Genomic DNA, 13,654 nt, shown 5'->3' on the forward strand with positions numbered 1-13,654 from the left:
TCTAACTTGTTTTAATTTATTTAATTAAATAGATTGCTTGACACATTAATTAATTAATTAATGGGTCATGTTGTGTTTAAGTAGATCATCAAAGAGTCTTGTCATGTTCTATTATCTAATAAATTATACTTATTTATTTTTATCCATTAATATTATATTTATTTATTTTGATAAGAAATTTACACATTGATAATAGGGGTAACAAATTACAATACGACACAAGTTAAAAGGGTTTAGGTTTGGCATAAACGGGTTTAGGTCATAAAAAGGTTGACATGATTAACCTGTTTATTTAACCGTTGGATTAAGGTTGGAAGTTTCAACCCGTATAACCCGTTTATGATCCATTTATCTTAACATGTTATATCGTAAATATGACATATATAATATATTGCCTATTTAAACCAAAATACTCAATATAAACCTTGTTAAGCCTTATGATTTTTCTCCATATTTTGAAGGTTTTTGACATGATTATTAAATGAGTTGGGTTTGAGTTTACCTATTTAGTATAATACTCTTATATCGACATGATAAGATTATGACACACGAACACGAATTGTCATTCCTAACTGGTAGACAGGGCGAAGCCAATGTGTGTCCAGGGTGCACATGCCTTTGGCCTGACCCCACCCAATGTATATATAGTTTTTTTTTTTTTTTTTTTTTTTTTTTTTTTTTTTTTTTTAAACATATATAGAGGGAAATTTGTATACTATGCATCCGAAAATTATAAGTTTCCAAAATTTTTAATTTTTTTTTCTATTTTTTCTCTTTTACTCTTTAAATTTATTTAATTACCTTTTTTAAAAGGTTAAATTTTTTTTATTTAATCATGCTCTAATTTGTTTCCTTCAAAAAAAAATTAAAATTTATTTTTCTTTTTCTTATTCTTATTTTTTTTTAAAAAACAATTCCCACTATGTCTCCTGAATTCGAATCCTCGCTCTTGCTTGTAGAAACTTTAACCCATATTTTAGATGTTAAGAGGCGTTAGGTATTAAACGAAATGGTTCTAGTTGGACTGTTGGACCTGTTTAACATAATATCCCCAGGTGGACAAGAGACGAATACAACCCGTTAAAAAAAATTGCGACTCATCCGAGTTGGTGATAAACTAGGAGTCGCACCTCAGCGATTCGGTTTAACTTTAACACCATTGGTTAATACACGATTCGTGTCCCTCTCTGTCTCGCTCTCTCAGTCTCTCATTGCGCAAAAGGCAAAGCCTCTCTCTCTCACACGGTCATCCTTGTTGGTCGCAGTGTCCTCTCTCTATCTCTTTCGTACGCTTCTACGGTTCACCATTAATCCACAGCCGATTGGTTTATAGTTCTACACACGTGCCCCTCTCTTTCTCTATCTAAAATTCGCAATCAGCAAACCCTAAAGTCTTCCCTGTTGGTCGCGCGTTGTCATATCAATCATGTCTTCGGCCGGAAACTCAGGCGGAGGCGGCGGCGGCGGCGGTGGTGGCGGCTCAGCCCCTCAACCCTACTTCTGCTACCAGTGCAGTCGTACGGTTTCAATAACCCCCTCACCTTCCTCCGAACTCGTTTGTCCCAATTGCAACGGCGGTTTCCTTGAAGAATGTGAAAACCCTAACGCCAATCCTAACCCTAACCCTAACCCTAACCCTATCCCTACTCATAATCCATTCTTCGGCTTCCCCTCCGACAATTTATCCGGCTTCCCTTCCTTCTCCGCTGGCTTCGGCGGTACCCCTGTCGTCTTCTCCACCGCCAGTGGTGGTGGAGGCGCCAGCGAATTCCAAAACCCACCCGATCTCTCCGCCCTATTTGGCGGTCCTACCCGATCGGCCACTCTTCAGAGCCCCGGCGAATTTAATCCTTTTGCATTCCTTCAGAATTATCTCAATAACCTCAGAGCAGGCGGGGCCACCATCCAGTTCGTCATCGACAACAACTCGTCTGAGTCCGGATTCCGACTTCCTTCGAATCTCGGCGACTATTTCATTGGTCCTGGGCTCGAGCAACTGATTCAGCAGCTTGCAGAGAACGATCCAAACCGGTACGGCACTCCACCGGCTTCAAAGTCGGCAATCGAGGCTCTTCCGAATGTCAAGATAACCGATGAATTGCTTGTCTCTGATTCTGCGCAGTGTGCAGTCTGTAAAGACACCTTTGAGCTTGGTGAGGATGCAAGACAGATGCCTTGTAAACACATATACCATTCCGATTGCATTCTCCCTTGGTTGGAACTGCATAATTCTTGTCCGGTTTGTCGGTATGAGTTGCCCACTGATGATCCTGATTATGAGAATAGGGCTCAAGGAACAACAATGCCTGCAAATTCAAGCATGGGTTCTGGGTTAGCAGCTTCTGGTAGTGGTGGTGGTGCTGCTGGGGCATCTCAGGAAAGTCCTCTGACACCTCGAACTGTAGAGCGAAGGTTTAGGATATCTTTGCCCTGGCCGTTTAATACTTTTGGATCACCTGCAGAAGCAAGCAACAGCGAAGCTGGCAACAACAGCGGTAACAATCAAGGAGGATCAAACTCAGGAGGTCAGGCTAGAGAAGAAGATCTCGACTAAGAGTTTTATTGATAACGGTATTGTGGTTTATCCATATGGCTCTAAGTTTGTGTTTTGTTGCATTTAGCTAGCTGTACTGGCCTTTTTAAAATAAAAATAAATTTTTTATCTTTTTGCTTTTCTGATACAACCATAATGACAGCAACTAAAATATAGATAAAAGAACAAATGGATAAATTTTGATCACTTAAGGCAGGTAACTTCATCTTATATTCAAGATGATGACTTTGTTCTCCCAGGCTTTGAAATACACTAACGAGTGTTGGCATAGCCACTCAAAATCCATACTTCTCTAAACCATAAATGCCCCATCTTTTTAATCCAAAGAACACTATATCTCAGAAGAATCAGATAGAATTAGAATTAATATGTTTTAACTTTTTGTTGAGGTAGGAGAGATATAAGATTTCCAACTCTTGAGCTAATGGCTTTTCTCCAGAGATGGACCATAAAATGCTGCATCTCTGAACTCTTGCCAAGCCTCAATTATATTCGCGCAGGCTTGAATTGTTCATTGAAATTTTATCAAAGGCCTTTCTTTTACGTCACTCCTGTCTTAGTAGGAGCAGGCTTTTTAATTAAGTTGTAGAGCTTGATTGACAGTTGATTGGAAACTTTAGCTATTGCCTTAGCTGGTTCCTGAAGTGTGAAATATTATCAGTGGCCACAATCTTTGAACTCCCACAGTGATCTCATTACATGAAACATCCAGAAAGGATTTTAGTTTCTGTGGTACCGTTCATTGATTGCTCAAATATTGTTGATAATGACATATCAATCTTTATTGTACTAGTTGGGGCCTGTTCCTCTTGGTTCTACATATTTTTTGGCGATTCAACTGACAAGTGCATGTTTTTATTGGGGCCAAGTCATCTCATCACTGCTCCATCCATTAGAACCATTGAATAGCATCTCTTTCGGAATGCACAAGAACCATTGTAGTTATTTGCTCTTATAAGTTCAACCATTTTTATAAAGTTGTTCAACTCTAAATATCCAGCTTGACGAGTCACATCCTAAATATTTAATTGGTTCATTCTTATTATTTGAGCTTGAATGGTCAATCTTCCTAATGTTCCAAACCTAGGAACTTCATTGTTTCACTGGTTGGAATATGAATAATATTCTGACGTACATTTTCAGTTTCTGTGATTTTCTCCTGTAGGGCGTTCTTGCCATAAACTATTCTTGGGATTGACCCTACCCTTCTCATCTAATCAACTTACTAATCGTGATTGATTTGCTTCTTCCTTCGTGCAAGTGCATGATATTCCCCTTCCTGTGTTGCATTTTGTGAACCTCCACTCCAGCCTCCTCAGATAGGTAGGATCTGACATCAATATCTGATTTAAATGTCAACTCCAGGTTTTTGGAAGCCCAGCTTGGTAGTTCAACTGCTTTCGCAAGTTCTCTTCAGTTCATGACGAATGCCTTTTGGGTTGTAGGCATAAATGGTAGCGTCACTGATTGATGATCCCAGTAGATTTTAATTACAGTTAATAGATAATATATGAATATATATATATATATAACTAGAGGGATAAATTCTATATAAACATGGAATACCAAAAATGGCTCTCTTCTGTGTGATTCTAATGTTAACAAGTAAGAAATTATATAAACATGGACTACCAGCTTACCTTGAAATCCATAATTACATGGAAGAGAATATAATGTCATACCATAATTATCAGTTGTTTTTTTGGTGAATTTTTTGCAGTAGGATACTTAAATAGAATTGACTTCCATGCATAACACTGTTATAACAATGTCATTCCATGATCAGTGGCTGCTTGTTTGTTGAATTTGCCGCCATTCAGTACCCTAAAAGGAAATTTTATTACTTGTATATACAACAGCAACTGAGATTAGTTTTTTCAATTTTCTTATGTTCAGTCACAATTCGTTTGGTTGACCCAGTCATAATATTGAGTAAAAGAAAATTTTTTTGTCTAGGTGGAGTGATCTAAGTATTTACTATGTTAGTCTTGTGCCTTTTAGGACCAGTCAACATGTTCATGCTTTTATTCATGATCTTGGAATACACTCTTCAAGCTGATATGAGACAGGTCTCTGGCTTTAGCATTCCCACAGCCTCATAACATGGATTCGGAAAGTTAACCTTATTGCAGGAAAAAACTGCCATCAGTAATGCATGACGATACAAAAGTAATAAAAAATAGAATAGATGGAGTCATAGGGACACAAAGATCTTGTTACTCTCTATTCTTTGTGGTGAATGACATTGATCTGTGGGCGAAGAGTCTATGTGGTGACAAAGATGTTAATGAAATTGAGCAATAGAAGTGGAAATTAGATCCCTCCTGTGGGCGAAGAGTCTTTGTGGTGACATGATCCAGACACTCTTTAGACTTATCCGGGGGAAAAAAGAAAAAGATCCATGAACTCTTTAGTATTTACGAAGGAGATTATAGATGGACAGAGTCACAAAATTGTGAAATGCATGTTCAGATTGGATATTTAAGAATTGCCAAATAATTTTCTCATGTATATATATTTGATGATTCAAATGTTGGAAGTAGCTAAATGTCTTATTTAGGGGAATAGAAAATAAAAAAATGTTGATCTTAACTAGCATGTCAAGAATGCATGTGATGGTTTTTTCTTTTCTTTATTTATTTTACTCCTCCTCCTCCTCCTCTCCCCTTCTCTTGGTTTATCAAGTCAAGCACCAGTTGTCTTGGATTCTTGAAATGCTTATGTGGGTCTAGAAAGTCTTTCACTGATTATACGCCCGAAAGAAAGTGCAGCCATCCATCTCACTTTGCCACATTCATCAAAGAGATACGGCCATCTCTCTAGTTAGCACACCCCTTTAGATTGTTCTATTCGTGCTTAGGAGTTGGGACTGCAATAACCTGAAAATCTTAGCACAGGGATTTGCTGCAAATAAGCCTTAATTGAAAGGCGACTTATGAACTGTCTGGATTTTGGAGCCTGAGTGCTAGTCTCTGGAGTCCCTTAATTTCTTTCTTTGTATTAACTTGGATTAGTAGTAATCAGAAGAATATTTATTACAATTCAAGCTCGAGCATGAGTACCCTCTGCTGCTGTGGCAACTTTGTGATCTTTCATCTACATATGCTAAAGTTGTAGCACCGGCAACACTCAGGCAAAAATACGAGGCTGTATAGCTGATAATGACGTTGTGGAAAATGATTTGATTCTGCAAGCAATTGCAGAATACATGATTAATGGTTGGGAATCATGATTAAGCTTGTGTGGTGAAGCCTGGTTCGACATGCGCCATTTCTTTCTCCTCTTTCCCAAGAGGCATGGGGAGAGTCTATGACTTGACTTACTAGGTGTCACACCTTTTTGATCTATTTGATTAGAGTTCTTTCTGATGCATGATTATAGAATGCAATTCATGTATTGTCTTTGAAATAATCCTATGAAATGTGAAGATATATGTTCTCTCTAGTGGCAGTTGTACCCAACAGATGCAAATTTAACTATGACACTTATATGTGCTTATTTTGATGCGTTTATGACTTAGAATGTCATGCTAATACCGCGTTTATGACTTTTAGAGTTAGTGTCATACTACTCATGCGGTCGTTGTGGAGTTTGGTTCTCCTGTACAACTGATTGTGGAGCCAATGAATGATCCCATAGGTGCATTCTTTTCTTTTATTATCGTCATTGGTTTCTTTTCCCCTTCTAGAGGTCTTAGCTGTGGTTTCCATGGCCATTGGATTGGTGTTACGAATGTGCTGCTTCTTCAGATTTCATATGGCTAGCCCAAGTTTCACAGTGACAGACCTCTTATTATTATTATCGTCTGTGTTTTGCCAATGAAATTTCTTAATTTTAATTAATTGTCTTTTTGGCAGGGAACAGTGGGTCGAGCTTGTAACGGTGTTGAACTTAGAAGGATCTCCGTATACATTCAAGAGTAGTGATTTTGTAATTTGATAAAAATAAGAGTAGGTAAAATGTGTTTTCAAATTTTTTTTTTCTTAGTTAATGTGTTTTCATTTTCCGAGTTCTTTTTACAATTTCATCATTTTGTTGACTGATATATGTGCATTACTGGTTTGCAACTTCTGTATAATTAATTATTTTGGGACCATTTCATATTATTTTTCGACTTTTGTTATGCATCACCCCCTTTACGCTCAAAACTGATTCATTGCCACTCACTTGCGCATGGTATAGAGGTTGGTTGCTTAAAAGGGCAATGCAAATGCTGTCTTACTTTGGTGATGGTGATGGTGATGGTAATGGTGCATTCAAATGTACCAACCCAATCATTGAAATTTTCGTACCACCCACCGGCAGCACAGCAATGATGGTCGATCAGAAATGTTTGAGCATCAAAAGAATTATGACTCCAAAGCTTAGTTTAAACATGAGAAGGGAGACTGTAATTGAAATAGAGCAAGATAGCTGAAGGGAGGCCGAGTTTGGTTAGAAATAAATGGATGAAGAAAGGGAGGGACAGGCTATATTTTTTGTGAAGAAATGCAAGGATTAGAAGGTACTAACTCAAGAACAATAAGTTCAAATGATGGTAGAGTTCAAAGTCACACAAAGCGGCAGTAATTTAAGTCACGGAAACGTTAATTTAAGTCACAAAACTCGTCGGCCGCTTTTGCAAGAGCAAGAACGTATTTAGGGTAAGTTTAAGTATGCGACTTTGGAAAAACAATTTTCAGAAATTATGAACCAATCAACTTTGTGTATAATTTTTTATTTTTTAATTTATATAAAACTAAAAATAGGAAACTAAACCGATTATCATTTTTTTTCATAACTAGTGGAATTTCAATTTTACTCTAATGACTCACAAATTATTTTTCTTTTTTATTTTTTTATTTTTTGTGTAAAAAAAAAAAAAAAGACATGTTTCAATGAGACTCTAACTTTCAAGTTTCAACCTCTCTTTGGAGGAGAGATCCTTGAGCTATGGGATGAGTAAACAGAAGGAAGTCTAAAACGAAAGCTGAGGCTACGGATAACACGGTATACATATAATGTGTGCGCGTTCTTTGTCATAATATTTAAATAAAAAATAGATAAAATTAATATTATTTGAGTTTGAAGTTTGACAGGTGATGATTGCACGATTTTTGTATGCGAAATGAAAAATTAGTGGTGTTTTTTCTTTATATGGTTGGTAAGGGTTGATATTTGAAGGAGACTAGGGGGGTGGATAGGATTGATATCTTGTCGGTGCATGCGATTTAAGGAGGATCGAGATTCTTCTAATCTTTCAACATCAAAACTAATGCATAAATTTTCAGACGGTTGTTATAGATCCCAACAAAAACAGAGCCATAAAATTATAGTTTATTTTTAGTGTTTTGGATTGCAATAATCAATGGGTCAATTACTAGCACAATCTATAGTGTCATAATATTGTTAAAAATATATATATATATTAAGGCGGTATGATTTGTAATTCTGAAAATAAGAATTTAAAAAATAAAAAATTATTTTTAGAAGATAATAAAAGACAGTTAACTGAAAATATATCTTTTTAAGACTGAATTTTCAAAAAACTGAACTAAATAGAATTTTTGTATAATTTTATGTTTTTAATTTTTTTAAAATAAAAAATTATTCTCAAAACTACAAACCAAACATACTCTAAAATATTTGATTTGATTGATTCAATTCTTTCTTTAAAATAGGTCTTTGAAAAAATGAAAAATACTGTAAAAAAATAACTATAATAAATAAACAGAAAAAAAAAAAAAATCAATCTCAAATATAGTGAGGATTACCATTACTCTATTTTTTTTTTCCCTTAATAATTTAAACAGGAAGCAAAGTTAACATCACTTTGCTTGTACTTCTTTTCTCAACCAATGCTTTATGGCTGTTCTCTCCTTCATCTTTTATGAACAATTGACTTTGATAAGGACCTGAGAACTAAGATTGAATAGTTAGTCTTCGTTCTTAAAAGAGATTTAATAAGTATCATCACCCTGATATTGAATACTTATTACATTAATATTTTACTTTTTTTTTTTTTTTTTTTTTTTTTTTTTTTTTTTTTTTTTTTACGGCGAGCTGAGCGCTATACCGAGTCACTAACCATTGCTGACTCAATAATAGATTATTTTATTTTATTTTTATTTTACGATTGATTGGTTGAGGGACTCTTGGAATTGGAGTTTCAACCAATGCCTGGCTCTACTTTTGTAGTGCAGTGAATCGGAATCCATGGGTCAAACATGCACAATGGTAAAAGTTTGACGATATTCCACCTGTCGGTGTGCTCAGTGCTGGCTAAAACCGCGTCAATAATTAAACCGAATTTTCTCTCTCTTGAGACCTTTGCTAAGCTTTTTTTAATTATTATTCTCCCTTTCCTTTCACTTCCCACCACTACTTTACTTAGTTCTGACACCACTATCGAATGAAAAACCTTCCATTCCACCTCCAATCTCATTATTTTTAGTACTTGTTAGAGGGACTTTTTCTCTGGTAAATGCTCAAATTAAGAATTTCAATTCAAATTTTCCGATACCTTTCTTCCAATTCCGTGTTTCAATTAGGGCTCTGGTGTTGAAGGATCTGTGTTGTTGTTGTTGTGTGTGTGTATATATATATATAAATATATAGTGTACATATATATATTTAGAGAGAGAGTGTTAATTGGAAGAAAATGTCGTCGAGTTCAAGTAGTAGCAGTAGAGGTTCGTCGTCTCCGACATCGCCGTCGTCTTCAAAGAGTGGAGATGGTGTGAACTATATTAGCATACAACACCAGGTATCCAAAATGGACACTCTTGCCGGTGTTGCAATCAAGTATGGTGTTGAGGTATTTTTCACATACCTTATTATATATATTGAAATTGATTTTTTTGTTGCTTTAAATATTACTATTGATTTCGTTGATATTGCTGCTTTGAAAATGGTAACATTTCAATTATGTGTAATTTTGGGATTAAATGATTTCATCTTCTTTTGGGATAGTTTTCTATTGCGATCTTCCTTTTCTTTTTCTTGATCTGTCCATGTTATATATATATATATATATATATAATGATATGCATGTTTTATTCCCAATTCAATCGCAGTTAGATGTTTAGTTGTTTTTATTTTTCATTATTGGATTGCTAGTTTTTCAAACAAGAACAGTATCTAATAGTAGACACATATATATTCTGGCTAACTAGGGGAGGAGGACTTGAACACGGGCACAACTGCTCGGGGAACTGGGCGCTCAACCAACCCCCAATATTACACATATTAACTAACCTACTATTAGGGTGATTTAGGCACCAACTTATTAACTAAAAATAAAAATGGAAAAGATAGAACAAAATAAAAAATTGAAAAATTAAAATTAAAATGTGGTTGCTTGAGGCAATCCTTAAAGATTACCATTAAGAAAACTCAAGCAAGAGTTACTATATCTACGTGAATCATGCCCTCCTAATCTCTGGGTTTGAAGGAATTATTCTATATATACATAGTAACATGTAATACAGAGTCACTCTTTTTTAGCATTTTTAGGTAGAGCCTTTATGTGGAAAGAAATGTATTCTTGCTGCAAATGAGTATCATGTGTGTGAACTTTGAAATTTTCAAATTATTATATAGCTAATGATTTATTTTTAATAGGTTTTGAGATATACAGGGTAAGGGAGTAACATATAACATATAATACTGGGCTTGGACACATCTTTACTAAACGGTCACACTAGTATCTTCTTACTGCATTGCTACACTGGTCAAGCTCCTCACTTAATGTGGTGGGAGTATGTACATGCACATGCGTGCGCGTGTTGAGACTTGAGAGAGAGATGCATAATATCTTGCTGTGATATGATTGTTTCAATGTATGATATGGTTGTGTTAATGTATGAATGCCTCTAGAAAGTTGTGATTCATCACAGTCACGTCAGACAACACCGTGGTTAATTGGAGTCAACAGATGTATGAAAAACACATGCACAAGTACATCAATTGGCATCATATGTGCTATTGATTACCTTTTCTTCTTGTACCTTATTCCATTAATTTTTGAACTGATACAATGCATCTTATCATTAGATGATAATATGATGCTGATTGTTCAATTAAAATTGCAAGAAGATTAAGCATGACATTTGGTGCCTTCTTGGAAAATGCTTGCATGTCTTATGATCTGATGATAAAGATTGCCTTTCCTTACTTTATTAAAAAAAAAAAATTGTACTCTTAACAGGTTGCCGACATTAAAAGGATGAATAAATTAGTAACAGATCTCCAAATGTTTGCTTTGAAGTCATTGAAGATACCATTGCCTGGAAAGCGGCCTCCGCCTCCCTGTTTGTCTATTGGTTCTGCTTCTCCAAGGTATACTATCTCATAATTTTTCTTAAACTACACTTGTTATTCTTTTTATCTATTTACGTCCATATTCCCTCCATGTACTCTTGGAAGAATGTTCTGCATAAAATGTAAACATTAGCATTTACTTATTGTCATACCAACTATTGACAATAATTTTGATAAACACTCGTCTAAAGAATCCCAGATCCTAAAAATGGTCTCTCTGCTCACGCACACTAGTCCAAGTGTACTAAGGGATTTGTGCAAAATAGTGTAGCTATTGCAACTTATTGTTTTGGAACAGAGTAAAACTTCTTTTTCTTTCACCATTTGGTATGTTTTGAGGGCGAGCTGCTTAATGACACATGTTGTGTTGCTTCTGGTTATAGCACAGGCCAATTTGAATGGATTTATGAACATGATTTAGTGGTTCTTTCACGCCGACTTTCATAAATCCAGAAGCACGATTTTTTTTAATTGTGCCTCCATGTCAAAAAGTTGGTTAATTGAACCATCTTAGACAACTTTTCCCATGATGAAGCACGAATAGTGTTGGTGCGCAAATTATCTAATTTTCACTGGAGGAACTGTTGGAAGTTGGTGCATGCGGTGGATATCGAATTATATCACAATTTATTTATTTATTTATTTTTGTTGTTGTGATTCCTACCACTGAAGCTTGAAAGATTCCTCCAATTGCTAACTCAAATCAAACTTTAATGTTTGGTCTCTTATAAAATCCTGGTCCAACTGGTTCCAGAAGAATCTTTTGTGACCATAAATTTCCCATCATTTTCATGTGTTTCCCTTATGATAGGGGTGTTGTGAATAGAGCAAAGAGGGTTGCTCCTTTGGTGGATCTCAGTCATGCCGAAGGTCTAGGCCTTCACCTCTTAGCCAAAGAAGGCTTTTCTAAAGCAAGAGAGTTGGATTAATTGGCATTGGATGATAAAGATCTTGACTTGGCAAAAGAACGGTTGAGGATTTTTAGGGCTAGGAAAAAGAAAAAATTGGGGAAAAGAAATGCAATTGAGGGATTTCATAATTTTGTATAAAGGAATGAGATGAGAGAAGTAGCTTTCCCTCTCCTGACGACTCTCATTTTTCCACATTTATCTTTTTCTCTCTTCTTTGCACATTTGTCGCCTCCTTTTTTCTTTCCACACAAGTAATGATCTGTGAAATACACATACACCTCCTAGTTTTAGGAGAGGCAGTGGCTTATATTTTTGAACATATTGCAGAAAAAGCAGCAATGAGAAAACATCACAGCATCTAGGCTGCTCTGATAAGTTGGAATCATTCCAAACCCGGAAATTGAAGTCACAGCAGCAGAAAGTTTCTCCAGCCATGGGGACTTTACAGAACTATTATGGTCTCAAATCTCCCACTCCGAAGGGTGCAGCTGAGGGAACAGAGATGGCAGTTTATCGCTCAGGGAACTCTCATTGCTTTGATGATAGGTTGATACCTAAAATTTCACCATTTTGTAATCCACCTTTAGACCACCACAAATCCAGCAGCTTAACCAATGGTTTCTTGCCGGATAATGGTGCGGCATCCGAGGATGTTGCTGTTGCACAGATTGGAGATGAGGAGGGTGAGAGATCGAATGAGAAGTCTGTCCGAAGGCGTCAGAAAACTGAAACTGATTCTGGGACTAGCACAACAGAATGGTTATTGAAAGAAGAAAACATCGACAACGGCAGTTCTCAAGCAACAACTGGAAATAATTCAGCCCAGAGAACCACTTCAGGAAGCCGAACTGCAATGGTTGCTGATGGTGAGCCTGGATGGTTGAATTCTATCATTGTGGGCCTGGGAGATTCTATAATGGCTGACGGGCTTGCTGGAATCCGTAAATCATCAAGCACATTAAGTGTACAAGACCAGGACAACAAAACTTCATCTATTTGGCCAACGTTCAATTGGAGATTCAAACCAGACCTACAGGTTTTCTCAACTGCATCCATTAACAAACCAATTTTTGATGGCCTGCCAAAGCCAATAATTGGCCGCAGGAGCAAATCTGCTCTTGATTAGCACAATTAATTTGTATATTCATGGAAACCAATGTGTTTTTCACCTTTGATTTATTCACGGAATGAGATTTTGCGGCCGGACATCACACTGCAAGTGCAAATAGCAGGCAGGTTGAAGTATATATCTGGCAACATGGAGAGGGGAAAATGTTCATCTTCATTCTTCTCTCGGATGATATTCTATATGAAAATGAGGTTATTTTATCAAATTTGAAGCAGCGGCAGCTAAAATAAACTCAGATGAAGAGTATGCAACAACAAAAATTTCTGGTTTCTCTGAACATTTCTTGATTGTCTTTTTATTTTGTTTGTTATAGTAGCATATACTGTGATGGGTGATTTCAAATCTATACCAGCAATCTTAATTGTGTATATTTGAATCAAGAAATGTGAACAAGTTGTCTTTCTTCTTTAAGTAAGAAATCCCTCCAAATATATTGCACAATGTCATGCATGTCTGTAATGATTTAGCCTCTTTTCCGACTTTAGAGTACGGCCTTTCTATAATCTTTGTCATTTCAGCGCTCTTTCTGACCTAGAAATTGACCTATTTTCTTGCTTTGGACCGTCATTCTAGCCTTCGTAGTGTCTTCGACAAGGAAAATGGACCAAACAAATCCCCGGATCCTCGATGATTTTGAAGTGCATCCGGGGAAGATATTCACATGGAAACGCTCAACGGTTGACTGCTTGCCTAAACCAAGCAAGAAAATAAGGAAAAATCTTCTTGCCGCCAGTAGTAATTTATGTTGATTGTTGGTTG

General features: G+C 36.2%; 2 protein-coding genes across 5 annotated transcripts; both read left to right on the plus strand.

Annotated features, from left to right (window-relative positions):
- The first annotated feature begins 1,152 nt into the window (after nt 1–1,152).
- On the plus strand, nt 1,153–6,660 carry LOC132293664 (E3 ubiquitin-protein ligase RING1-like). Of its 4 annotated transcripts, none has more exons than XR_009477879.1 (3): nt 1,153–2,571; nt 6,109–6,193; nt 6,412–6,660. XR_009477879.1 is itself a non-coding variant. In XM_059791216.1 (2 exons), exon 1 carries the CDS (start codon nt 1,427–1,429, stop codon nt 2,552–2,554), a length of 1,128 nt encoding a protein of 375 aa, XP_059647199.1. In that variant the 5' UTR covers nt 1,153–1,426; the 3' UTR covers nt 2,555–2,571; nt 6,419–6,660. The 4 variants fall into 4 exon arrangements, 2 of the variants coding, with proteins under 2 accessions (XP_059647199.1, XP_059647198.1); XR_009477880.1 differs by having other exon boundaries at nt 6,419–6,660; XM_059791216.1 differs by lacking the exon at nt 6,109–6,193 and having other exon boundaries at nt 6,419–6,660.
- Nucleotides 6,661–8,653: 1,993 nt separating this feature from the next.
- LOC132293665 (uncharacterized) lies at nt 8,654–13,336 on the plus strand. Its single transcript, XM_059791217.1, has 3 exons — nt 8,654–9,350; nt 10,743–10,873; nt 12,094–13,336. The coding sequence occupies exons 1-3, from the start codon at nt 9,195–9,197 to the stop codon at nt 12,890–12,892; spliced, it is 1,086 nt and encodes a 361-aa protein (XP_059647200.1). The 5' UTR covers nt 8,654–9,194; the 3' UTR covers nt 12,893–13,336.
- Nucleotides 13,337–13,654: the final 318 nt, after the last annotated feature.

Source organism: Cornus florida, unplaced genomic scaffold (assembly GCF_030987335.1).
Source record: "Cornus florida cultivar Cherokee Brave unplaced genomic scaffold, ASM3098733v1 CherokeeBrave_3.0.0_Hap2_Chr02, whole genome shotgun sequence".
Classification (NCBI taxonomy): Eukaryota; Viridiplantae; Streptophyta; class Magnoliopsida; order Cornales; family Cornaceae; genus Cornus; species Cornus florida.